This window comes from Vidua macroura, chromosome 1, assembly GCF_024509145.1.
Source record: "Vidua macroura isolate BioBank_ID:100142 chromosome 1, ASM2450914v1, whole genome shotgun sequence".
NCBI classification, from domain to species: domain Eukaryota; kingdom Metazoa; phylum Chordata; class Aves; order Passeriformes; family Viduidae; genus Vidua; species Vidua macroura.
This window is the reverse complement of record NC_071571.1, coordinates 849922-877775: the sequence shown is the minus strand read 5'-3', so window position 1 is coordinate 877775 and position 27854 is coordinate 849922. Positions and strand designations below refer to the sequence as shown.

The window sequence follows — 27854 nt, the reverse complement described above, 5'->3', positions numbered from 1 at the left end:
GGCACAAAATTCCAACCTTTGCAAAAAAATAAGAATGAAGAGGACAGAGGCAGTTCCTACTCTATCCCTTTTTATTGTCTTTAATCTATGTTGTAAAAAGATCCAGTATCACATAACAGCCACGGAAGTATCCCAATATCACACTAGTTCGGAACCATTTAGACAATAGCTTAGTCTTTTTTTTTTTTTGTCTTTTTTTTTTCTTTTTTTTTTTTTTTTTTAAACCTGCTGGAAGGGAAAACCATACTGCCCATTATACAGGCCAAAAGAAACAAACACTGGTCAAATAATAGTGACAACCTCAAGCAAGTGAAATGAAGATGAGCAGTTTGGAGTGACCCCAGGCTGCAGGACTCCAAGGGCCCCCCGGGCCTTGTGCTGGCACAGCCACGGCGCCTTAAAGCCCATGAGCAGTAACTTAAATGGTAGAACTGGGAGAACCAAAGGGTGGCCCCGGGGGGCGCGGGGCAGGAGCCCCCGTGCCATGGAAACGGCCTCGCTCCCATTCCCGGCTGCAGGTACAAAGAGCGTAAGAAATGGGAATAAAAAGAAAGGAGCCCAGGCCCCGGGGGGCACAGCCCTGGGCCCGAGGGCTCCCGTTACAAACCCCGACCCTCACAACAGCCCTGTGAGGTAGGTCACTGTCTTCTTCGGACAGAGAATCCAAGGCAAAGCTGGGATTAAACTCCAGATTCCTCAGTGAGTGCTGTGCCTGTCGCAATCCTCCTTCCACAGAAATATGGTCCCTGTTCATAGAAAACAAAGGATTTTGTGCCTCTGCTCCTGGCTTCCCGCAGGAGCGGCGCTCACAGGCAGCCTGGCAGCTACAATCACGTCCTGTGTTGCACAAGGGACAGGGATCCGACCTCCTCCACGTGGGGAGAAGAGGAATTTAAAAAAAATCATAGGAACAACGCAAGAGGACGAGAAGTACAGGCAGGTTGGAAAGGACGAGTCACATCTCACACTCGGACGCCACGACTGTGCTGGGGCTGGCAGGGCCCCATGGATCCCACGTGGAATTCCTCTCCATCCGTGGAATTCCTCTCCATCCAGTGCTTTCGGGGCTTCCTCCATGTGGAGAGTGGAGAGACATCGATCAGCGATCCCCTCCCTGCCGGAGCTGCTGCATCCACGATCCTGGCACAGCCGGGACATCCGTCCTCCTCTTGAGCCCAGAGCAGCTCTGGCCCCGTGGGGAGGGGGCAGAGGAGGGCCCGCAGCAGCCGTGGCCTTGCTCCCGGTCAGGGACTGGCGCTGGACGAGCGGAGGAGGCGGGTGGGTGTCCACGGAGCTCGCGCCGGGGTCCGTCGGCACTCCCAGTCCTTTCCCGGCGGGACTGCGCTGCTCTTCCCACGCGGTGACCATGCACGGAGCCGACAGCAGGAGATTCAGACAACATTAATCTTCTAGGATGGAGAGAGATGACTTCACAAGGGATAAATAGAACTTTATTTAAATAAACATTTGTGAACATCTTTATACAAATTACAAGTCCCCACACGAGGCTGCAGCTCCGCCTACGAGCCGAAGCTGCCGGGAGGGCCCTTGAGCAGATCCACCAGGATGTCGAGCAGTTGGCTGTGCTGGTGGTGCAGGTCCCCGGGGATCGCGGCCATCTCGTAGCACAGGCACGTCTCCACCATCTTGGAGAGGGACACGCGGAAGTCGCGCAGCAGGCGGATGGTGTAGGAGTCCCCCTCCAGCACCAGCAGGTCGCTGTCCGTCAGGGACACCGTCGCTCGCCAGCCGTCATCTTGGGGGGAGGGAGAGCGCGTGAGCGGGGAACGGGGCTGCTGGGGCTCCTCTGCTGCCCCCGAGGCAGCTCCTCCCCACACTGGTTTTAGCCCTGTCTGGGGACTCAACTGGGCCAACAGCTCCACAAAAGCCAGGCAGCTCTGAGCACGCACTGGGATCCTCCCAGTTTCCCACAGGAGGTGACCGATGGCATAGCCCCGCTGAGCTCGCCAGCTAGAGACCAACTGCAGCAGTGCCAAAACCCCGCAGGCTGAACAGACACATCCCCAGGGACAAGTGGGATCCTGCCAGCTCAGCTCCTTCCCCCAGGATGATCAGGCACAGCCCTAAGGCTCAGCCTGCCGGGGCTGGCTTTGTCTCCCTGCAGAGCAGCAGCTGGGAACAGCTCACAAACCATCACCTCCAGGGCCCCGCCACGGCAACGCGTGCCCAGCCCGAGAGCCTCGGGAAGCAGGAACCGGGGCCGGGGAGCAGCTGGAGCAGGCGGGGCGCCCCGGAGCACTCACCTCGCACGTGGATGTCGGTGTCAGTCATGAGCAGCACGGCCAGCGGGTGCACCTGGGACGAGTCGCGCACGAAGACGCCGCCGTTGGACTTGACGGCCATGAAGTAGGTGAGCCAGCGGCTGTAGAGCTTGGATGCCTCCCTGCAGGAGCAGCTCTGTCAGCCCGGCCAGGCCCGGGCACAGCCACTGCCCCTGCCCCGTGGGACCCCCTCCCCGATCACCCACCTGTTGATGGTGGACTTGTGCAGCAGCACGGTGCCGGCCTTGGTCCGGTACGCGTAACTGTTGGGCTTGAACTTCCCCTGGCGCGTCACCTTGCCTTGCCTCACCTGCCATGGGAGGGGACTGTCACACACCTGCACCAGCAGCAGCCCTGACAGCCACAGCCACCCCTCTGACAGGGGGAGGGCGATGACATCCCTCCACTCCCAGGAGCTCCATGGGCTAGTGGAGCACGTTCCTGGGGTCACCACACCTGGCAGTCACCCAGTGCCACCACAGACAACAGGAGGAAGATGCCACCTCAGGCAGCAAACAGGAGAAAAATGCCACTTCAATGGCTTCCAAACCCAGTGATGAGAACCTAAACATGGACCCACACAAGCTGGGGTGGCCACTCCTCGTGAGTGGGGATCAAGGACAGCACTGGAGTGCAGGCCGGAGCCCAGGGCAGGACGTCTGGCTTGGACACTCACTCCCAAGAGAGCAGAAGCTTCTCTGGCACTTCCCGGTGCCACCAGCTGTGACAGCCATCCCCGCAGAGCAATGGCAGTGCCAGTACCTGGATGAGGTTGGGGTAGAGCCCAGCCATGAGGACGCCTTTGACCAGTTCCTCCTCCTCACTGTACTGGTTACACACGGACGAGGGCATGGTACAGTCGGAAGGGGATGACACCAGGAAGGCTTCGTAGAGGTTCTCAGAGAACTGCTTGACAAGGCCTGGAGGGAGGAGACAGCCCCAGGGATGAGATTCACCCTCTCCTTCCCCCCATGGAATGAGTCACCTCAGCAGGGCAGCACCAGTCCGGGCTGGGACAGGAGACCTGTCCTGGGCCAAAGCCAGACCCTGCCCGGTCCCGCGGTCGCCGGCCCAGCACAGCCCATTTGTGCCCCACATCCCTCGCTGTGCAGCACCCGCCTGGGGCCAGGGGAGGGGCAGGAGGGCTCTGAACTCACCGTTGATGAAGCGCAGGCTGGGCCCGTACAGGTAGTAGTCCTGCAGGTAGTTGTCCCTGGCACGGCTGTCCCTGCGCCGCAGCACCTCCTCCCAGCCCGCCACCGCCCGCACGAAGGCCAGGTGGTCACTGCCGCTCTCCCGGCTCAGCACGGCCTTGGCCTGGGACAGGGACACAGCTGAGCCACGGCAGCCCCCCGCCCCTGCTCCCCCCCGTGCCGGGGGGCTCCTCACCTTGTCCACCTCGGCGCGATTCTGCAGGCTGCTGCTGAAGGGGTCCCGCGTCAGGCACGACACGATGACCAGCAGCGGGTGGAGGCAGCGGTAGATGGAGGCCAGGACAATGGCCTTGGCCAGCCGAGGGTCCGTGGAGATCTGGGCCAGGCGTTTGCCCAGAGTGGTCAGGGCTTCCCGCTGGTCCAGCACTCCTGCAGGAGAGCCACACACGTGGTACATCCATCAGCTCCCAGCGCAGCCCAAACAGGGGACTGGGGAACTGCCAGGCCTGGGAGGATTTGGGGTGACCTCCAGAAGAGGCACACGGACAGGGGCCTGCAGTAAGCACCCAGAACCCCCAGGTCTAACTGAGCTCAGGACAAAGAAACAGCTGTCACAGCCACAGGACCATCCACAGGCCCAGGCCTGAACTCCAGATCACCACTTCCCTTCCTTCTGTCACCCATCTCTGAACTCCAGATCATCACCTCCTTCTGTCACTCACCTTTGAACTCCAGATCACCACTTCCCTTCTTTCTGTTGCCTCCCCTTTATTTTTTTAACCTTGGAAAGCTGTCCCCAATTTTTAAGCAAAGCAACGTGGGAAATAAAACAGCACAGGGCATGTGGTTTGGGAAAGTCACTGTCAACTGCTATCCCATCCAGGGACAATCCTGCCCAGTCTGCCCCACAGCAGCCTGTGCCAAGTCCCATTCCCATGCTGAGAACAGCAAACTTGTTTGTAGGACACAGAATTAACTCACCAATCTCCTGCAGCAAGATCACGGCTTCATCCACAGCTTTGATGTCAGGGCTGTCCAGAGCCTTGGAGAGAAATTCAACTGCCTGCAACACAGCAGGGGAAGGGAAAAGGGAAAAAGTGAGCCTGTTTCCCATACCGGTGTGTGAGAGCCCTCGGGATCCCAGACTGCAGCACAATTCCCTCTTTGTTCCCCTCCAGGGATATGAGCTCAGCCCTCTCCATTCCTTCAAGCTTCCAGACACACTCTGTGATCTCAGGGACCTACACAGTTCCTGCTCTGAACTTCCCTGGACAGCACCGTGCTTAGCCAAGCACCAACTCAAGCAATCAGCGCTCTGGGTTCTCCCCACTCCTGTCCCTGGGGCTCCACAAACCCTCTCAGTCCCCGCGGCCAGTGCCGTGCTCACCGTTTTCTCTGGCATGTGGATCTTGGCCTGCACCACCAGGTTCTCCAGGGGCGTGCGCAGGATCTCGGGCACCTGGTACGTGGGCATCTTGTCCAGGCGGCTGCGCGGGGAACAGGTGGTAGGCAAAGCCCGACTGGCAGCGCCCGGCGCGCCCGCGCCGCTGCACCACGTTGGACTTGGACACCCACACGGTCTCCAGGCAGGACACCTGCGGGGACAGCAGCAGGGTGAGCGCTCCCGCAGCTCTGGCCTGCTCCGGGCTGGAAGGGACCCTAAAGCCCACCCAGTGCCACCCCTGCCATGGCGTTCCAGGGTGCTCCAAGCCCTGTACAACCTGGCCTTGGGTACTGCCAGGGACCCAGGGGCAGCCACAGCTCCTCTGGCAGATCCATTCCAGCCCCTCCCCACCCTCAGAGCCAAGAATTCCTTCCCAGTATCCCATCTAACCCTGCCCTCTGGCAGTGGAAGCCATTCCCTCTTCTCCTGTCACTCCAGGTCCATATCCAAAGCCCCTCCCTTTGCCATCTTTCCTCCCAGCCAAGAGAGCTCAGACTCTCACAAGTCATGGAACGGTCCCAAGGGCCAGGGAAGCCTTTCCCACTCTCCTGCCTCGTGCAGTGCCGGTCTCTGTCCAGCAGCAGCTCCGGGCTGCGTGGATGGGACCCAGATGCCACCTGCTGGACACCTGTCCCTGTCCCATCCCGGGGCTCCCCATCCCAGCCCTGCCTCGGGGTCTGCATTCTGAACTGGGAAAAACTGGGCAAATACCAAAGGGCTGGGTTTAAACCAGAACTGTTCCAAGATGTGAATGGCCCTGGGAGATGATTTTCTAGAACAGGGGCAGAGGGATGTTGCCACAATTCCTTTTCCCAACAGCAGCAGCAGCACAGTTGCCTTCACTTTGTTGCAAAGTGTACAAACAAGAGCCTTTCCAGGCTCAGGGCCCAGCACTGCCAGAACGGGCCTGGGGGCAGCAGATCCCCCTTGGAAAGCTGAGGAACAGGGATTGGGCCAGAAGAGCTGGAAACAAGAGCAGGATCCAACAGGTCAGGGCTGCCCTGCGAGGGACAGGATGATTTTTGATGAAATCATAGAAAAAAGCTGAAAGCAAAGAGGAAAGCTACTGGTGTTCTATGGTGAAACAGAGTGGGGAAGGGAGTAGGATTTGCCTTAAATTTGTTTCAAAAAACTCAGAATCTGATGGGAAGCCTGGCCCAGAGCTTGGACACAGCAAACACTGATGAGGCATCAAGCACTGTCCCCAGACAACACAACGCCTGTGCCCCAGGGGCCAAATGGGAAGCAGCTCCGTCATCCCATTAATGGCACCTCAAATGTTCCTCTGACCACAGCCCTGTGCTCCAGAGTGTCCCAAATGAGTCAGAGGCAGCAAGGAGCAGTACCTTGGTCTTGAGGTCGTAGCGCTCCTCCTTGTGCGTGCCGCTGTCCACCACGTGCACGATGTCGTTGATGGTGATGGAGGTCTCCGCGATGTTGGTGGCCAGCACGATCTTCCTGACGCCTGGTGGAGGCCTCTGGAAGATGTTCTGCTGGTCCATCATGGGGATGTTGGAGTGCACTGGGAAACCAAACCAGAGTCAGACCTGCCCAGCTGAGCTTCTCCTTGTACCGTCACCTCTCGCAGAAATGGGGATGCCAGCTGCCAGTGGGCACAGCCAGCGGCTCCCTGCCAGCCAGACCCCAGGGAAAATGTCCCACAAGTCTCAAGGGAAGGCCTCATTTCAGTTGCTTCAACCTGTGGCTCGGCAGCAGCATGAGCTCTGCTCACCTCCTGCCCCAGAGCCTGGTGGCACCCCAGGAATATCCCTGGCAGAAATCCCACACCCTCCCAGTCCGGTTCTGCAGCTGCCCCTCCTCCAAAGTCCCTCGGGGCAGGGATTCTCACTGCCACATGGGCCCACTCTGTCACAAGTGGCTCTCAGTGAGGGCCCATGGCTGTCCTGTATCCCAGCTTTCCCTGCCACAGCTCAGCACCATGCAGGAATTCCTGGCAGAGCACAGTGAGGCAGAGGAGAGCAAGCACTTTCCACCAAACTACACCTGCACTCATTAACAGCCCAGCTGCTCAAAGCTCTGCTCCTGCCTGGCCTGGTTTGACACTGAATAGGCAGAGCTGCTAAAAAACAAACGAAAAATGCCAAAACCCTTAAGAGCTTTGCAGAGCAAAGCTGGCTTTTGTTGTAAATTTCCTCCTGGGGCAAGGAATGTTAAATTCACTGATCAAAGCTGAGCTCCGGAGTCCACCTGCATCCCAAGGAACAGGTGCTGAGATCTTTTCTGGGCAGGCTCAGCGTGCAGCCACAGCAGTGCAGAACTGAGCTGCTTTCCCCTTGCCTAATTCCAGTTTGCTGGAGGCAAATGGGAAGCCACTCTCTTTGATCACACACAGGAGTTACTCAGCCTCTGCTAGGAGGAGTTACTCACACTTACCACACACCATTACACAGCTGGGACATCAAAGCTCACCAGCTCTGTAGCAGAACAAAGCTGAAGGGGCACATCAAGCCAACTGTCCCAGATTCTCCCGAATCCTGGGAAGAAGGGCTGGCCCTGCCCTCTCACCTGGCAAGACGAGGTAGCGGCTGTTCTGCGAGCCCAGCATCTCCAGCAGCCGCTGCTGCACCCCTTTGATCTCCTGCCAGCCAGGGAGGAAGCACAGGATCCCACCTGGAACACACCAGCAGTTAAGAACACACAGCCTCTAAATCCAAGTGCTTTTCCCCAGGTGGGAACACATGTTTCCAGGGCAGAAAGCTACCAAGCTACCTGGAGTTTGACAGTGAATACCCACGAGCTTTGAAACACTTAAATCTCCTGAAGTCACCTGAGAGTCCTGCCTTCTTCCCAAACACATCACTTTCCAGGCAAGGGTATTTGACAGGGATGAGGCTCCAATGGAAAAGGTAATTAGGCAGCACAAGGCTCCCAATGGTGGAGCACAGACAAGTCTTGGAACAGCTGCCAGGACACTGAGGAGTCCAACCCCATCTTAGCTAAAGACTCAGAATTTGCCCATGCCACATGGCTCACAACCACTTGGATCAGCAGGAAATCAAGGAGCTCTTGCATGGGAGGCTCAGCATCGTGGTGTCTCTGCAAAGGCTCTGGAGGGGCTCCCTTCCTCTCCCCCCAGCAGAAGGAAGAGCTCAGGGCGAGGCAGGACCCACCTGGCTCTCCGTGGGCGTCGATCTGCAGCACGAGGTCGGTGATCAGGTCAAGGTCAAGGACACACTCGTCGTCGGATTGCTGGGTAGGACAGGACAGGGGGGTCAGGGGGTGTCAGCACAGCACAGGGGCACTCCAAAGCACCTTCTGCAGGCAGCAAACGCCTCACGTGGACAGCCTGCCCAGGACTTGGAGCCAGGAGCCTGGTCTGGGCTCCATCTGGAGCCTGCTCTGGTCACAAGTGCTGCCAGTTTCCCTGCTGTGCACAGAGAATGCACAGTCCCTTCCCACTGTCCAGCTCTGTGCACCTCTGCTGAACAGCACCTCACAAGTAACAGAATTCCCACGAGACTTTTGTGGACAAAACTGCCACATGCACCTGGGAGTCCAAATCCATCAGGCTCTGAGCAGAACCTTCTGTAGCTCTCAGGAATTTGGAACAGACTACTAAAGCTCACATAAAATCCCTGCCACAACAGAAACAGGAAGAATGCCCTGGAGGCAATGGGATAGCTCAAGTGAGTTTGCTGATGATCCAGGACTGGGAGAAGTGGCTGATACTCCAGACACTTGCTCAGCCACAGGGAGGGATCTCTCCAGGCTGGAAAAATGGGCTGACAGACTCCAGACCAGCTGGTTGAACCAGAAAACGTCTGGAGATGCTGGCTAACCTCTGTGAGTGTGTGACTCCATGACCCACCACTGGTGTAGGATTACCCAGAGCACTGCACATGTCTGGAGGGCATTTTCCAGGGGGTCAGACCAGCTGCAGAAAGCAGCAATCAGGGAATTCAGTCATGCAGGACGGTGAGCACTGAGGTAACAGTGCTGGAAGCCACAACCATCCCAGTCCTGAGCCAGGCTTGCCTAGGGTGTGCAAACATTCAACTCTGTGTCTGTGTACACACAGCAATGAGCTCTCAGCCTACTCAAACATCAAACTTCCAATTAAAGAGAGACAAAAGCAACTTGACCCCAAGGTGAAGTCATCTTTATGCATAATTTAATCAAAATACTCTGAGGTTCTGCTAAGCTGACTTCACCTCACGAGCACTGGCATGGAGTTAAAGCTAAGCAAGCAGTGTCCAACAACCACAGGGAAGCAGGAGCAGTCCCAGGCCCCAACTGTCCCCCTGCTGATAGGCCAGAAGCCAGTGCCCCATCCAAGGGGGACAGCTTCCCCCCTCGCTGCACACCCACCTTGATCTCGTAGTGCCGGTGCCGGTGCCGGCCCAGCTTGGCCAGGATCTCCTCCAGGTAGTATTCCTTCACCGGGTACATGAAGCCCGGCACCTTGACCACGGGGCAATCCCCAAAGTAGTGGGAGAAGCGCTGGTTGTCCCCCGTGGCGCTCATGAGCACCAGGCGCAGGTCAGGGTTCAGCTTCTGGATGCCTTTGAGCAGGATGAGCAGGAAATCCGTGTTCACGTCCCGCTCGTGCACCTCGTCCACCACGACGTGGCTGACGCCCTCCAGGCTGGGGTTGCCCTGCAGCTTCCTGAGCAGGATGCCCACGGTGCAGAAGAGCAGGGCCCCTCCCCGGGCAGGGGGTTTGCTCTCCAGCCGCACCTGGTAGCCCACGTTCTTCCTCATGTTGGGCCCCAGCTCCTGCGCCACGCGCTGGGCGACCGAGATGGCGCTGATGCGCCGGGGCTGGGTGATGACCACGTTGCAGCGCGCGCCGCGGCCCTCCAGGATGTAGTGTTCCAGCAGCAGCTGCGGGATCCGCGTGGTCTTCCCGCAGCCCGTGTCTCCCGCTATCACCACCACGGGGTTCTGCTCGATGGCTGACAGGATGGTGTCCTTGTGAGGGTCTACTGGCAGCGGGTGGCTCTCCTGCCAGGAGGCTCCTCTCCTTTTCCAGAGGGCCAGCAGGTTCTGGCTCAGGCGCACTTCCTCTGCTTCCAGCATGGGGATGTAGGTTTTCCCCGTGATGGCGTCGCTGATGGCACCGGATTCCTTGGTCAGGTTCATCATGTCATCGGCAATCCGGGGCCTGGACTCCCTGATGTCCACGGGATACTGGCAGAGGGGGAGGAGGTAGGCAAGGACAGCAAGGTTAGTACTGGTCCTGTGATGAGCAGAAAGGAACAAGTGCCTGGAACAGACTCAGCCAGTCTGGCTTGGCCAAGGCTCTGCCAAGGTCTCCTCAGATCTTGGGTAACTCAGTCATGTTCTGAACTGAGGTTACTTAAGTGAGAACTAATTTGGGCTGCCTCCTGTGTGTTCCCTGCTGCATTCCCTGGTTTAGGAGGGGTATTAGTGCTGCTGCCTGAGCCAACAGGCACAGACCAGTAAGTTCAGCTCTGCAATGCAACAGCCCCTCAAATTCAACTTTTGGAAACTATCGAGTTACACCACCACCCAGACACATAACTTATGCAAAACACAAGCTTTTGGCTAAGCCAGAAATATTCTGTCTTGGCAAAAGAAAAAGCTGAAGTCCCACATCCCACAGGAAGAACTACAAGGAGCAAGAAGTCAGGAATTGTCTAGAACACAAATCAAAGCATTGGCCCACATGTTCATGGGATTAAAAGTTGCTGAACTTTTAATCAATCACATCTTTTGGATTCAACTTTAAGAACCCCCGAGTTTTCCAAAAGGGAAGGTCACTGCCCAGAAAGGGTCTCCCTTCCCCAAAGGGCAGCAGAGACTCATCAGGTTTTGTGGCAACAATCAAACCATGAATTCCCTCAACATTTTGACAGGAAGCTTTCAAACACATCTGATTCCTGAAGTGAAAGGGGATCAGGCAAAGGGGATCCTCAGGGGGCTGAGCCTTACGTGGTTCAGGTAGTTCTCAATCTTGCGCAGGGTGGCCTCAGGGACTTTGATGTGGCAGGGCTTCCTCTGGTTCTCGCCCAGCTCCCGCAGGGAAGTCATGTTGTACATGGCATGGCTCAGGGGGTTGTTGTTCTTGTCCACCAGGCCAAGGCTCTGCAGGGAACAGGCAAACAGCACCATAAGGTCTGAGGCTGCTCACTCCAAGGGCTGGGATACAGAGCACTTGGATCCCATATTTGGGTAGGCCAACTCCCTACCACCCCAAACCCATCAATTCCTGCTTTTCTTGCCACAGCAAGAAACCAGACATGATCCCACTCCAACTCTGGAGGACCACACACACTAGAACCAACCACCTGCCCTGTTTGGTGTCAAACAGACCCAGCAGAGGAACAGCAGCCATGACTGCAAAACCCTCTTGCTGAGTCCCTTGCTGTGGTTCTGGCATGCTGTGAATCCCAAGGTTTGGAAGTAGATGTTTCTTAAGCATGAGCTCATCAAGCATTAGCTCATTACACAAGTCAAAGTTCAGGAAGTTTCCAGCATCCCCTGCCAGGCTCAAACGCAGCGAGTGAGGCAGGAGGAGCCTGTATCCACAGGAACATCCCCAGGGGATGCAGCAGCCAGGGGCTCTCACCTTCAGCTTCTGACAGGCCAGAGCTGCTGCCTTGTTCTCGGCCTCCACCTTGCGCCGGCCCTTGGCAGCGAAGGTCATGGGGCAGGGCCAGCGCAGCGTGAGCTTGCAGATCTTGGTCTTGGTGCCCACCGTGCGGAACTGCATGTACTCCTGCAGGAACGACAGCACCGGGCTCCGTGGGACAGCAGGGACCACCCAGCCCCTGCCCCGGCCCTGCACAGACACCCCAACAACCCCATCCCGTGCCTGGGAGCCGTGTCCAAACGCTCCTGGAGCTCCGGCAGCCTCCCCAGTTCCCTGGGGAGCCTGGGCAGTGCCAGCACCCTCTGGGGAAGAACCCTTCCCTGAGATCCAGCCTGACCCTCCCTGGCCCAGCTCCAGCTGTTCCCTGGGTCCTGTCCCTGTCACAGGGAGCAGAGATTGGAGCTGTCCCTTGGGAGGAGCTGCAGCCCCTGCTGAGCTCTGCCCTCAGTCTGCTCTGCTCCAGCTGAACCAACCCAGTGGCCTGTCACTCCTTGTGTGGCCCCTCTGACCTTTCACCATGGGTTTTTTTTGCTGGACTTGTTGGATTTTGTTGGATTTTTTGAAATGAAGCACTAGAAGAAGGTTACTGCACTGAACTCTACCCCCCAGCTCACAAGGCGCTGTTTAAGCCAAAGTGAGAGCAGACAACTGTGGGGAACATCCTGAGAGCCTCAGGGTGGAGCTCAGCTCCTTTCTGCTGAGCACACGAGCTCTGGGAGGTGGGTGACACATCCCGGGAAGGAGGATCACTGGATATGGGCAAGAATGGAGTTGTGGAAAGATTCTATCAGCACAGAAGTTACACATGGCTCCCAGCAACACAAACTTGTGCTTCTTGCAGGTATATGGGGAAAGGAAACCTTAGAAAATACCTCCTTCATTCAGATAGCAGCTCCTCCACTGCCCTGGCTTCAGGAGCAACATTCCTCAGGGTTCTGTTAAGACATTCCCTCAGTTCTGACCACAAAGTCTTTGCTGTTCACACTAGTTTTAACTTCCCTCCTCTCCCCAGCTCTGCTGCCCAAAGAAAGCATCCAAAGTGATTCCAGTTGGAGCCCCTGAGCTTCCTCCCTGGCAGGGGTCAGACAGCACCTTACCTTGACTGTGGAGGAAGAGGTTGCAATCTGAATCACTTGGGCCAGGAGGTTTTTGGGAAGTGGGAACTGCGTCAGGGCACGGATGGCAGTGTTGTCGTCTGTCATTTCAATGGAACCCCCTCCTCGGCTGCATGGGACATGAGGAGAGTTGGATGTACAAATGCCCACCTGTGCTCAGACCTGCCTCACTCCAGGAGTGCTACTGAGCTCTGAAACTGCTCAGTTGAAGCCCAGGTAATTCTGGTGATGGGCAGAGTCCAGCTGTCCCTTGCTACTAAAATCTGTCAGCCACAACCACCCAGCCCAGCAAAGCCACCTACTACACAGGGATCAAACCTTTACACCAAGGCTACAAACCAGATGGCATCAACAGATTGAGACAGATTTAATTAATAAATAATTCTGAATTTAAAAACCACATCACAGAAATAACCACCATCACCTACATCTCTTACAGATCTTGCTCCTGCTGCCTATTAAAAATCCAAGATTTGTGCTCATAAAGTCAAGCAGGCAGCTTGGGGATGGAAGGGAGCAGATTTAACACTGCCCTCAAAACCAGGGTGGTCAAAACCTGGTGTAAGTGCACATGCACCACTTCTGGGGATGGAAATGTCTTTAGGCACAGAAGAATCAGGCAGGTAACAAGACTGGCAGCAGTCTCTCCAGAGGGCAGAGCTGCAGGGAAGAAGTCTGTGCATTCCCTGGATGGCAGCCAGGTATAAGACCAGGCTGCCCCACTATTCCTTTGGCCCATCTCCAGCTAAAGAAAAACCCTCCCTCCCCTCTGCCCCGGCTCAGCATTCCCAGCCAGCCCCACCTGGCGTCTCTGCCGGGGGTCCGGGCGTCCTGGTGTGCCATGGGCAGGTAATCCGAGACATCGATCGCCTCCTCCTCCAGCTCGCCCTCCTCCAGCTCGCCCTCCTCCAGCTCCCCTTCCTCCAGCTCCTCCCTCCTCATGGCTTTGGGCATCCTGCCCTGCTCCATGGGCTGGATGGCGTCGTCGGGCTCCATGCGGCGCCAGCAGGTGGACAGGTCGGCGAGGGAGGGGCCGGACTTGGAGCGCCACTTGCCCTCGGAGCACCAGCGCTCGTCGGGACAGCCCAGCTGGTCGGCCAGCAGCCGGTACTTGGCCGCGTCGAAGAGCTCGTTCCGGGGGCCCAGCAAGCCCCAGCCCTGCGGGAGAGACAGGGCAGCTCTGGGAACCCACGCCCAGGCAGGAGCTCCTCCTTCCCCACGCAAAGACAGCGCGAGGAAAGGCGCTTGCAGGAGCTCTGAGCTTTCCCCCACCGCTGCTCTGTCCCAGCGGGAATCTGGTCCCTGCCCTCCCTTCCCTGGGTATGGCTCTCAGCCCCACGCAGCTCCTTAGAATGGGTGGGCCAGGATTTACAGGGGTTTTACAAACTCTTGGCTATATTGAGCACCCTCAAGTTTTGAAACCACCCTTGGAGCAGGAAATGCATCTTTTTGGGAAGGCTAGTCTGAGCTAGCATAATCTGGGATAATACAGGGTGAGAATTCAGGGAATGGTTCATCTCCTTCCATTTCCCAGGAACAGTTATTTGTACAAGCAGCAGGAAAATGTCCCTAACCTGTCAGGTTCTGAAGCAAGCCTGCAGTAATTAGAAACTTTCCTACCATCAACATTTAGGACTGAACCTTGCAGAGGCTCCAGACATATCCAGAGTGCTGCACACACCATTTTGAAATTACCAGACTGCTGCAATAAGTTCTAGTTTTAATTTTAATAAATTAAATGTTACAACTTTAGGCCATTTAATGGCTTTAATATCCTTGTATTAGAAAAAGCTGTATTATTTTGTGCTGTGGGAGTGCCTAAGACACCAAAGTTCACCTGGCTCGCTGCTCTCTCAAAGCCTCTGTATTCACTCTCTGCACTAATTAGACACTAATAATTTTCTTGGACTGATGACTTTTAAGGCAGCATTTGTAGCTCTTTCTATAGCTGTGATCACACAAGGCCTCCCATCACGAGGGTCTTCTGCCAGGTTCCAGTTTAGCTGGCAAAGAAAGCTTTGCACGTTCAATCCATGGTTTCAGGTGGTTGGGTTTTGGTTTGAGTTCTAAAGTACACTTCAGCCATTTCCAAAATGAGGGGAAAATCCATCAGTAGGGCATTTTCTTTACTGAAAACTTCCAGGGTCTCAAAGAAAGCAGGGAACTGGACTAGAGAGGATAAAACCAGGATGTGTTCCCAGTGAATGCTGACTGAGTGAGGTGGAATGAAGTCAGTGAGTGAAGCAAGTTTTGCTGATCACAGAATTAGAGGATCAGCTTAAGCAGCTGAAGAAGCTGAGTTTTCACACTGCCCTCCTGAATTTCTGAAGGCTGGCTATTTCCTCAAAGAGCATTCTGATCAACAAGCAAATCAAAAGCTGTCTCGCTGCCAGAGCATCCTCAGCATCCTCTCCTGAGCACAGAGATATCCCTGTTCCCACTGAATAGATTAACAGGAAACTCCAAAATCAGTCTCACTTGCTCAAGATAACACAGAACTGCCAGGGGTAGAGCTGGAGATAAAACTGCATCTTTTTCACACTTTCAAGAGTGACCTTCATAGTTTTACTGTGCCTGTTTGATACTGGCTGCAAACATCCATTTCCAGCCATAAATAAGTGCTAAACAAAGCATAAATGGGGAGTAATAGTAAATTACTACATGTAATTGCCACACTGGCTTTGATGAAGAGGAAACAGGAGGCTCTGAAGGTCCTACAACTGCAAACACACCCAGCTGCACTGGCAGAAGTGGGAGTTAGTGACCAGCAAACCCACCTGAGGGAAACTCTACTCGCTGTAGATGCTGAGGCTAAGGAGCTGATTAAGGTCCGGGACAAAAGGAACAAGGACCAGGACTACCTGAGGCATGTGGGATTTTAAGCTGAAATGGATTCAGACTCAGGTCTTGGCCCTCTACCCCTGACTGGCAGAGGGGCCAACCAAGGGAGTGCACAGGCAAAGAGCAAGAGCTCCCATCACCAGGCCAGGCTGGGCAGCAGCAGAGCTCACCTTGAAGAGCTGACACGCCGCAGCCGCCGCCTGCCGCTCCGCATCGATCTTCTTGGTCCCATAGCCCTCCACTTCCACATTCTTCGGCCACTTTATATGGAGAGTGACTTTCTGAAAGGCAAGGAGAACCACAGGGTGAACCAGGGCAAGCTCTGCCCTCCACCAGAGCACACCCACTGCAACCATCTCCGCACTCCAGGCAAAGAAGAGAAACACTGACGAAAACTGAACAAATGTCTTGGTCCCTTCACGGGAAGCTCCGTGGCAGGAGCACTGCAGGAAAAGGCTGAGCAGGGCACAGAGGTGCCACAGCCCCACAGGAGCTGCAGGGCTGAGGTCCAGCACAGCCTGTGGTGTCACAGCGTGTCAGCTCCCAGGGAGAAATGCCAGCAGGTCATTACAGGAACAATTCCGTCCCAGGGCTGTCCCTCTGCACACTGCAGCAGCCAGAGCGTGCTCTGGAGCAGATCCCCTCTCCAACACCTTCCAGCTGCAACAGCCAGGAAATCTTCCCAGCTGCTTCCTCACTGAAATGGAAGCAGCACGGGGCTGCCTCAGCTCCCAGGCACTCCAGCATTCACCAGGCACAGGAGCACCCATCACAAGCACTGGCAGAACCACAGATCCTGCCAGGAAGCACGAAAAACCTGCAGAGGCGAAGAATGCTGAGAGCTGAACTTTGTCCTCTTCAAACAAGTGCTTCAAATCAAGAGCTCGCTCAGCTCCTGGCCCTGCAGATGCCACAAGGCTCCAAGAGGGAAATGCCCAGGGAACTCTCTCCTGCTTCTGCAGCACACATGAAAGGCAGCAGTGGATGCCCCAAGGCTGCAGCACAGGCTCCTGGCTCCCCAGCACCTGGCTGGCTGCCTTCCTGCCCCTGCACCTGGCTCAGGGAGGGAATTGCTATGGGTTTTGCCTCGGGCACAGCCTGGAAAGCACAGATCTGCTGGGAAAAAAGGTGTCTCAGGAAGGCCAAGTGCTCACAAACCCCCTGTTCACATCCAACAAGAGCTCTCCAGGCTCTCACCTGTCCTTCAGTCCACATTTGCTGGGTTGTTTTTCCTTTGTGAGCCAACCTTCATGTTTTTCCCAAGGCTCCTTTATCTCCTTTATCATTTTCCTGGTTTAGTTTTTTGTTTTAATCTGAAGTTACTCTCCACATTAATCTATTTAAGTGCTGGCAAGAATGGGAACCAATTACACAAACTAAAGCGATGAGGCACTGCCTGGGGTATTCCAAATTTTAGGGATGAGGCACTGGCTATGGTATTCCAAAATTTAAGTTGGGAAACTGCACTACTGCTTGAGAAAGAGCAAGAAAAAGAAACACAAATAATGAAGAACTCTGAAGTAACATTACTAATGTATCCCCTAAAATCCGGGGATGCTTAAAAAGGATGTGGCAATAAAAACTGTCTGGGAAATTTTAGACAGAATGCTATTGGAAAATGTTAAGCCATCAGAACGGAGTCTTTTCCTGGAATGTAGGTTACAGTTAAACTTCAGCTGGAAAGGGCTTTCAGCTCTGGAATGAGAGCTGGTGTGACAGGAGGAGGCACAGCCTTGGCCATGGAGCACCATTAGGTAATTCCTGCTCAGTTCACAGCCCAGATGCAGATTTGGGCCTTGGGCATCCCAGCTCCAAGTACCTGGAAAACTGTTTGCTTGGAACTCCTCCACTTCATTTAACAAACAAAGAGGCTGTATTTCATTCTGCTCTTGAGTACTATTAGAGACCTCCCTCCATTGCAAAGAAACTCCTCTTTTCTGGTCACAATTGGACATTTTAGGCTTTGGAATTTGTTCTATTGGAATTTACAATCAAATCTAGGGGTCCTAAGGGCTAAAATACAGCTTTTAAATCTTAATTTTTTAAGGCTGTAGGACACCTTCAAGCACATTTAATCAACACACTATGTCTCTTTCTGCTGAGAAAGGCCACATACAGCAAGTCACTTAAAAGAAAAATATCCACACCAAAAGAGGAACAGCACCTGCATTTATATACCTTTAAAGCACATGAACATCAGGAAAACTAGGAAGAAGTGAGAATATTTCTTGTTTGAAAGATTATCACACTACTTTGAAGTGGAATTAGAACTCTCCTATGATTTTCTCTAGGCAGCTACTTCCAGGATTAGCAGTTCTGTGGCTCCCTTCCCACTCTGTGTGTCCCACCCTTCCAGCAGCACGGGATTACCTTTTTCCTTGGCCCGTTCGTGTGGATGTACACCAGCTTGTCCCTTGCATGGGAAATGCCCAGGGCTCGGCCAATCACGCTGTTGAGCAAGTTTTTAGGCTGTGGAAATTCCTTTAGTAAGTCTCTGGAATCTGGAAAAAAAAAACAAAGAGGAACTAAATGTCTCCCAATCGCTGTGCAGTCCCGTTCCAGCACCGGCTCCTGGGGCTTGGAGGGGAGGATGGGGGGCAGGCAGAGGGTCCAGGGTTCACCTGCAGCATCTCCAGGCACCAGCAAACTCCCGGATCCCTGAGGTTGGGAAAGACCTCCAGGATCATCAAATCAACCCTGTGCCCAATGCCCACCTTGTCCCCAGCCCAGAGCTCTGAGTGCCATGTCCAGGTGTTCCTTGGACACCTCCAGGGGTGGGCACTCCAAACCTCCCTGGGCAGCCCCTGCCAAGGCCTGAGCACCTTTTCCAGGAGGAAATTCCTGCTGGTGTCCTCCCTGACCTGCCCTGGCCCAGCCTGAGGCCGTTCCCTCTCCTCCTGTCCCTGTTCCCTGGAGCAGAGCCCGACCCCCCCGGCTGTCCCCTCCTGTCAGGAGCTGTGCAGAGCCACAAGGTCCCCCCTGAGCCCCCTTTTCTCCAGGCTGAGCCCCTTCCCAGCTCCCTCAGCCCCTCCTGGGGCTCCAGCCCCTTCCCAGCTCCATTCCCTGGACACGCTCCAGCCCCTCCAGGGCTCCCCTGTGGGGAGGGGCCCAGAGCTGCCCCCAGGATTCCAGGGGGTCCCTCAGCAGGGCCAGCACAGGGGACAGTCCCTGCCCTGGGCTGTGCCCACACCGGGGCTGGCACAGGGGACAGTCCCTGCCCTGGGCTGTGCCCACACCAGGGCTGGCACAGGGGACAGTCCCTGCCCTGGGCTGTGCCCACACCGGGGCTGGCACAGGGGACAGTCCCTGCCCTGGGCTGTGCCCACACCGGGGCCAGCACAGGGGACAGTCCCTGCCCCAGGCTGTGCCCACACCGGGGCTGGCACAGCCCAGGGGCCATCGGCCTCCTGCCCACCCGGGCACCCCTGGGCTCATGTCCAGCCACTGTCACCAGCATGGAGCTGGTGCTGTTTCCCCACCAGCTCTGTCTGTCACTCCTCAATATCAAAACCCAACTGAGCAGTAACAACTTTGCACAATTTGGGTGTTTGCAACGTCCCCCCCAGCCATGGGTTAAATCCAGGGTCTCACACATCAGATCCAACCAGCAGTAGGAACATGAAAAAATGCCTGAGGACTCTTCCTGAAATGACTGAGATGGCTGGATTAGAGCCTGGGAATGTGGTTTAGTACTGAATTGCACAGAGAACCCCCTGGAAAGAAGTTTGCCAACAGGGTTTGGAGACACAGCAGCCACAGAGGCAGCAGGACAGAGGGCAAGTGGGACTGGCTCCTGTCCCCCACAGGGAAATGCTGCTCAGGGTACAGCAGGGAGGGGATGTTCATGGTCAGACCAAATGACTCATTTGAAATAATAATAATAATAATAATAATAATAATAATAATAATAATAATAATAATAATCCCACTGCCTCAGACAGAGCCATGTCACACCCACCTCCTGTCCCAGCCTCCTCCCTGACCAACTCCAGCAGTTTTGGCAGCGAGGGAGCTGCTCCAGCTCCTCTCACCTGCCCCACTGCCATGGCCAGCATTGGGAAGGGCCTTTTCCTGCAGCAGCAGGTCCAGCGAGATCAGATCAATGTGTTAACAATTCTGGATGTTCCTACACCTCACAAACAGGGAGGTCTCACAGCTCCAACTGTGGGGAGGGGCAGCTGTCCCTTCTCCCAGGCTCCAGCACTCCCACTAAGCCAGATGTGCAGGCAGCCAATCTGCAGCCCTAATCCCACAGAAAGCCAAGGCAGGAGAAGGAAACCCACACGTTTTTGCTGGGCTCACAAGTAAATCAGCCAGCACAGTCCTGCAGGTACCAAAAGCAGCACAGGGGAACAGGGAGAGGGATGGGATCTCCTCTCTGCAGCAGCAAGCACAGCTGAACCCACATTCAGCCTCATCCCACACATGCTCCCCGGACAGTCAGGACTTGGGTAACCTCCCTGCACACCACCCTGGGGGTGAGCATTCTCTCTTAAGAGAGTTTCTAAATCCCTTGCAGGAATCCAGAGTAAGCTTCAGCAATGAATCAGAAGCCAGCACAGAGATCACTGGTACCATCAGAAACCAGAATTTCCAACTGAGCCACCAAATCCAAGGAGAAAGGAGGAGCCAAGAGTTCGTGCCACCGTGGTCTGCTGGAGACTGATTCTGGAGTTACTGCCATGCAGAAACACAGGAACTGTAGATAATCCCAGAATGGTTTGGGTTGGAAAGATCCATGAAGATCTTACATTCATTTATTTAACAGATGGGCAGGGGCACCTTCCACTATCCCAGGTTGCTCCAAGCCCATCCAGCCTGGCCTTGGACACTTCCCAAGATGTTCAAGAAGAATTGAGGAGAGGCTCTGTCCCAGAGGCAGTGGAAGAGAGCAACTGGGAAACCACAGGAGATTCAGAGAGAGCAGAGTTCTGCTGTGCCACTGCAGGCCTGGCACTGCCTCGGACATTTGGCTAAGGAGAACAAAAAGCCACTGCTGATCCCATCACCCTCTCCAGCAAAACCCAGCAGCCTGCTCCACAGCTCAGCACAGAAGATGCACTGGTGACACTCAGTTTTGGAACTGCTTCTTGCAAACCATAGAAGAACCACCTGGATCTTGAGAAATGCTTTCAGTAGCCTTGGATAACTCCAGGGGAATTGCAGGAATTACTCTGATTTATGAAAACAATTTGTCCATGAATTACCTTCTATATATTGGCCAAGGGAGAAGGAAAATGGTCTCAGCCTTATGAAAAACTATGAGCCAATTTTCTGTAATTATAGAGCAAATGTGCTATTTCTATCTGCTGAAGCAAGTTCCTCTATATTCAGACTTTGGCCTGCTCAGGAAAACTGGCAAAGTGTCCAAGATTTTGGCACTCTGCAGCTCTATTCCATTCCACACTGGTGGGACTCACGGAGGGAGGAGCAGTAACACAACTCCCAAATGCACCATTCAAGTCACTAATTAAAAAGAAAAGCAAAAAGCAAATCTCCAGCACCAGCCTGGTGATTTGGCTTCCAGTTGTTTCCTCTTTCACAAACAATAACCTGGGAAATTCTGTGATAAGAGGTGCAAGAATCATTTGTTAATGCCCCCCAAGTGCAATTACCTATGACAGAGGCAGTTTCTCACATTCTGACGTGACTCCTCGGTGAAGACTAAATATTTAATCTGCTCTAGAGGGGAAAATAGGATCTCTGACTGACAAAGCCCAGTTCTGGTGACAGCTCAGGCCTGGAATTCCCGACAAGATGCAGTGTTTTCTCCCCAGCTGACAATGCCACACTCAGCACCACGTTCTGACTGTGCCGAGGGCTGCTGGATCACCTTCAGCCCATTCCTGCCCAATTCCAGAGCTGAAAGGATCTTATCCTGCAGGAAGCCATCCCTCCCTTGAAGCTTTTACAGGAACAACTCCCAGCTGCAGAACTGTGCAGAATGTTCCCTTCCCTGCCAAATGGGATTTTCAGCATCTTGCTCCAAGGAGTGTCTCAGGTCTGCCACAGCTGAGGGTGGACGTTTGGGTGGGAATTGTGTCAGTGGGAGCACAAGGAGTAGAGCCCAGTACTCCTCAAACTCAGCCACACATGACACCCAAACCACAGCTCTGACATCATGAAGGAATATTAAAAGCCTGTCTTGGAGAGCAGACAAGTCAGGGTGGGGCTATCAAAGAAGCCAATTAACTAATTAAAGTTCCTCAAAGCCAGTGAGTGCTTTAGCTTAATTTGATTGTGAAAGTCCAGGTTAATTCCAAGCTACACTGAAAACCACAAAAACCAGACCCCAAAACCAACAAACCACCCAGCTGGAATGTCCCAGCCTCCTCCAAACCCCAACAAACGTGAGGAGTGGAAACACTCAGCTACCAGAGCACAAACAAAACAGCCCAGAGTCTTGTTCAAGGAGGACAGAGGACATCCATCAGTTTCTCTCTTCTCTCCAGTTCTACTCCCTGGAACAGTAACAAATGAGCACCAAGGACAAACTGTCAAAGACAGAAGTCCTCAAGACACGATAAATTCAAGTAATAAATCCAAAAGTGTTTCCAAGACATCAAAAATCCCCCAGGAAGAAAAGAAGCCCTGTGGCTCCACAATATCCATTTCACACGGAATTAGCCCAGACATGTTCCACTGCAGAGATGGAGGGAGACACAGAAGGTTCCACCTGGCAGCTTAGCTTGGAGTACAGCAAAGCATGGCTCTGGGGGAATTTGGGGGGTTTTAAACCACCCCCAGCAATGCTGAGCATGGCCCCTTTCAGCACACACAGAATAAAGCCCACGTGCAGCTCCGGGCTGAAGGAGAGCTCAGGGAACACTGAGCAGGCTCCTCCAAAAGCAAGTGAGACCAGCTGAGGAGAGGGAGCAGTGGCCAAGCTCCCCCTCGGAGCCACTGGGGCTGCTCAGGAGCCTGCCCTGCTCCAGGAGGGGATCCAGAGCTCCAGCCCAAACTCTGCTCTGGTTCTGCAGGACAAATTTAAGCAGTGACACAGCAGCAAACCCCAGAGCAGGGGCACGGCAGCCTCAGGAACGAGGGGGCAGTGACTGAGCTCCCAAACCCCAGTGTCTGAGCCAAAAACCTGAAGGCTCAGATAACAGCACGGATCTAACAGCGACTTTCTGAGCTGGCCTGGCTCTGAGTGGATTTTGCCATATTTGCATCCGAGGCTAATAACAAAGCAGCCAAATGAGGACAGCTAATGAGACATCAGCTCACAAGCTGAGGGCTCGGAACCAACCTCAGAAAGAGGTTTTTCAAATGACACTTAGGATCCCCACGGGTTCAAGGAGCAGCTGGACAGGTAGGGCAGGTTCACAAGACCCTGAGGGCTTTTATTTGTTCATCCAAAACAAATCCATTACTGGAAACGATTCCAGTATCACCACACTCCCATCTCAAGATCAACAGCCTTCCATGGTCAATCCACCATACAAATTGGGAGGATGAGTGAGTTGAAGACCAAAAATAAAAGAACTCAGGGACTGCCTGAAAACACACGAGAAAAAAAGTGATGAGGGATGAAGTACAAAAGAAGAAAGAAAAAAAAAACAATCCTGGTTTATTCATTTTCTCAGGCAACACCTGAAGCAGCTCATTAAACAATAATTTGGGGTGGTTCAGCACTTGCTTTAGCAGGGAGTTAATTTGCTCTGTTGAACAGCCTGAATGTAACAACTGAAAGACCATCCCACTCTGAACTCCAAGATGAAATGGAACCAAGACCCAAAGAATCCAAAAATTACTGAGAAAAGAATAACTTTAATAATGCTGAAGCATGGGGAAAAAAACACCGAACACAGAAGGGCTGCGAGGAAAAAAAAGAAAAAGTTCAAATATAATAACACTCCACATTTTCAAAACGCAGCCGACGAAAGAAAACTGAAACCAAAACGGCGATCTTTGTAAGGAAAAACGGTTTAAGTCACGACCTCTGGCGCAAAACCACTCGCATCTCTCCAAGCTCCAAGTGTTCTCCACGCTCCCGAATCCAACAAAAAGCGATTCAAAACATGACACCGAACCCGAGTTTTAAACGTTCTTTTACAGCAGCGGCAACTCCGAAGGCGTTCACCCTTCCCACCGCGCACCCCTGACATCCAAGCGGGGAAATCTTCCAGGCTGCGGCCAGAGCCGTGAGCCCGGCCCGGCTCCGGGGCCGCTGCAGCGCCCGGGCCCGGCGCTGCGGAGCTGTCCGGGGCTGCCCCGCTGGATCCGCGGGATCCCGGGCACGGAGAGCGGGAACGGCCCTAACGGCCCGGCCCCTCTCCTGCCGCAGCTCCGCGGGGATTCTCCTCTCGCCTCACCCTCGGGAGGCGGCCGGAGTTTCGCCCAGGCCCGGCTCGGCGACCTTGAGGGGAATCACCGGGGAAACCCCAAGTCCGGCCAACAAAGGGCGGCCGGGGCGGCCGCGCAGCAGCTCCGCGCTCCCCGCGGCGCCCCCCGGTACCTGCGCAGCTCGGCGGCTCCTCTCCCTGGCCGCGCATCCCGGTCCCGGCGGAGCCGCGGGAAGAAGGGAGGGAGGGAGGGATGTGGCGGCGCCCCCGCCCCGCCGCGGGCCCGGGCTCGCCCCTCCCTTCCGCTGCGCGAGCGCCGCGCGGGGCCCCGAGCGCCGGCCGGCCCCGCTGCTCACCTTGCGCCGCCTCGGGCTCCTCCTCGTCCTCCTCGTCCCGGCGGGGCTCGGCGGGCCCGCGTGGGGCCGAGCAGAGCCCGCGGGGCCCCGCGCAGGGCCCGCGGGGCCCGCGGCAGAGGCGCAGCGGCCCCGCCGCCTGCAGCAGCAGCCCCAGCGCCGCCATCTTGGGCCGCCCCCCCCCGCCCGCGGGCAGCGCAGGGAGCGCGGCGACAGCGCCCCCTGGCGGGCGGGAGGACCCAGAGCGGCCCGGGAGAGCCCGGCGGGGACGGAGCGGGGAAGGGACCGGGAGGGACGAGAGGGACACGGGAAAGGAGAAGGAGCTGCTGCCCTGGCCGTGCCCGGAGCCCGCAGCACTCCCGGGGCTCCGCAGCCGTGCGGCACCGGGAATAGCGGCCGGGGAGCACCGGGAATTCCGGCCATTGGAGCAGCGGGAATAGCGGCCATGGGGATACCGGGAATAGCGGCCGGGGAGCACCGGGAATTCCGGCCATTGGAGCAGCGGGAATAGCGGCCATGGGGATACCGGGAATTCCGGCCATGGGAACACCGAGTATAGCGGCCATGGGAACACTGGGAATAGCGGCCGGGGGGATACCGGGAATCGCAGCCAGGACACCAGGAATAGCGGCCATGGAGCACCGGGAATTCCGGCCATGGGAACACCGAGTATAGCGGCCATGGGGACACCGGGAATAGCGGCCGGGGGGATACTGGGAATCGCAGCCAGGACACCGGGAATAGCGGTCATGGGAGCACCGGGAATCGCGGCGGGGGGATACCGGGAATCGCAGCCAGGACACCAGGAATAGCGGCCATGGAGCACCGGGAATAGCGGCCATGGGGACACCGGGAATAGCGGCCGGGGAGGACTGGGAATTGCGGCTGGGGAACACCGGGAATCGCAGCCAGGACACCCGGAATAGCGGCTGTGGAGCACCGGGAATAACGGCCATGGGGAGCACCGGGAATAGCGGCCATGGGATCACCGGGAATAGCGGCCATGGGAACACCGGGAATAGCGGCCGGGAGCACTGGGAATAGCGGCCACGGGAACACCGGGAATAGCGGCCAGGACACCGGGAATAGCGGCCATGGAGCACCGGGAATTCCGGCCATGGGAACACCGGGAATAGCGGCCAGGACACCGGGAATAGCGGCTGGGCAGCACCGGGAATTCCGGCCATGGGAACACCGGGAATAGCGGCCATGGGGACACCGGGAATAGCGGCCAGGACACCGGGAATAGCGGCTGGGCAGCACCGGGAATTCCGGCCATGGGAACACTGGGAATAGCGGCCGGGGAGGACCGGGAATCGCGGCCGGGGAACACTGGGAATCGCGGCCAGGACACCCGGAATAGCGGCCGTGGAGCACCGGGAATAGCGGCCATGGGAACACCAGGAATTCCGGCCATGGGGATACCGGGAATAGCGGCCATGGGAACACCGGGAATTCCGGCCATGGGAACACCGGGAATCGCAGCCAGGACACCGGGAATAGCGGCCATGGGGACACCGGGAATCGCGGCCAGGACACCAGGAATAGCGGCCATGGGAACACCGGGAATTGCGGCCTAGGGAGCACCAGGAATCGCGGCCGGGGGGATACCAGGAATTCCGGCCATGGGAACACCGGGAATCGCGGCCAGGACACCGGGAATCGCGGCCATGGAGCACCGGGAATAGCGGCCATGGGAACACCAGGAATCGCGGCCTTGGGAACACCGGGAATTCCGGCCATGAGGACACCGGGAATAACAGCCATGGGAACACCGGGAATCGCGGCCTTGGGAACACCGGGAATTCCGGCCATGGGAACACCGGGAATTCCGGCCATGGGAACACCGGGAATCACGGCCATGGAGCACCGGGAATCGCGCACAGAGCCACCGTCCCACCCTCACGGTCAAGTGCGTATCCCTAACTTCCAGCTGCTCCTGCAGCCCGTTATTTGCTCATATTTGAGATAAACACTGAAAAAATTAAAATCCCTATAAGCTTTACAGTAAGTCTTTTAAGGAACTTAACGTATTAAATTTTTATCGAATCTTAAATCTGTACTATCTAAAATGAAAATCTTTGGTAAAGATCTTAGAATCTTCATGAAATAAATCAGCTCTTCCCCACTTCTCCCAACTCCGAGTCCTCCTGTTACTCATTATTTAATAATTACTTCTACATTAATTATTTCATATCCAGGTATAGAATTCTTAAGGCTGGGTGAAATTCCGACCCTACAGGATTATTTATTTAAACCTGATTTTTTTTTTTTCCTAAGGATTTAATCTGTATTAGCCCTGGCTGTACTGGGACTACCATTAAGTTTTGCATTTCTTTAAACCAGGGTCTCATTTCTATGTCAGAAACTTTATTACTGAGAATTTTGTGTGTAAAGTGAAAATTAACATGAATGGCTGGTTAAGCATCATGATGCAAAAGGGGTTTTTTAAAGTTTTTCAGTGGGTTTTGTTTATTTTTGTTTTTTTCTGATTTTTCTTTAAATCAGAAAGAGAAATCTTCATATATAAGGCAAAAAATACTGACTAATACAATGGCACAGTTCAGTTTTACAAAGCCTGGGCTCCATGAGAAGAGGTTCAAGATGAATAAAGTTATCAAATAAAAGCCTTTAGGAAAAAGGAAAAAAGAAAAAACAAAACAAACTAAGAAAAAGGTAAAAAAAAGAAAAAATCCCAACTTTTTAGAAGAGATGAACACTCAAAAAAGTCTTATTACACCAAGTTTGCCTTCTCCTGTATTCACTTTTTAGAACCTCTGAATTAGCTGCTGATTTGTCTTTGTAGGTTCTTTTACTAAAAAACAAAACAAACAAATGGAGACACAAACCCAGATCTTGAATCAGCACCAGATGACAAAAAAAAAAAAACAAACACTTTTTTTTGTAAGACATGAAGTTATTCTGGCACTTGGATTACAAATTTTAAGAGATTGGTCCACTAAAATGGGAAAAATCATTCAAAACGGATTGTTCATTCAAAAATCATCCAAAGATCACCCAGACCACTAAAAAGGAAAACAACTCATTCAATTTAAGGGAATTAATCCTGTGTTAATCTTGTGACAGCACGTTGCACAAACTATTGTTTTTACTGTTTTACTGTAATTTTTCCTATTTATTCTGGAATAAACTGAGGTGGTTTGGAAGCAAAAGCTTCAGGGAGGACTGGAATGGAGGCTGGAAAACCTTGGAAACGCGGGCAGGGGGCTGGAAAAGCTGGAAAAAACCTTGGAAACACACAGACAGGGGCTGGAAAAGTTGGGAAAACCTCAGAAACACACAGACAGAGGCTGGAAAAGTTGGGAAAACCTCAGAAACACACAGACAGAGGCTGGAAAAGCTGGAAAAACCTTGGAAACACACAGACAGGGGCTGGAAAAGTTGGGAAAACCTTGGGAACACACAGACAGAGGCTGGAAAAGCTGGAAAAACCTTGGAAACACACAGACAGGGGCTGGAAAAGTTGGGAAAACCTTGGGAACACAGGGGCAGGGGGCTGGAAAAGCTGGAAAAACCTTGGAAACACACAGAAAGGGGCTGGAAAAGTTGGGGAAATCTTGGAAACACACAGACAGGGGCTGGAAAAGTTGGGAAATCCTTGGGAATACAGGGACAGGGGGCTGGAAAAGCTGGAAAAAACCTTGGAAACACAGGCAGGGAGCTGGGAAAGCTGGGGGAAGAGGCTGACAGGCAGTCCCAGTGTGCAGGGACAGTCACGGGTGAGGAGGGCTGGTGGTTTGTCACCAAAAATGACATAAAAAATTATCTTGTGGGCACAGAAA

General features: G+C 54.6%; 1 protein-coding gene across 1 annotated transcript; it reads right to left on the bottom strand.

The window, feature by feature from the left end:
• Positions 1 to 57: 57 nt before the first annotated feature.
• DHX30 (DExH-box helicase 30) lies at positions 58 to 24217 on the bottom strand. The gene is given in 20 exon segments (XM_053979170.1): positions 58 to 1756; positions 2265 to 2404; positions 2489 to 2592; positions 3045 to 3202; positions 3440 to 3599; positions 3672 to 3865; positions 4418 to 4499; positions 4824 to 4931; positions 4933 to 5031; positions 6227 to 6402; positions 7407 to 7511; positions 8012 to 8090; positions 9210 to 10031; positions 10797 to 10949; positions 11434 to 11583; positions 12555 to 12681; positions 13375 to 13730; positions 15584 to 15694; positions 17784 to 17914; positions 24055 to 24217. Coding segments are annotated over 20 exon segments (3654 nt in total). The 3' UTR covers positions 58 to 1520.
• Between the last annotated feature and the right edge of the window lie 3637 nt (positions 24218 to 27854).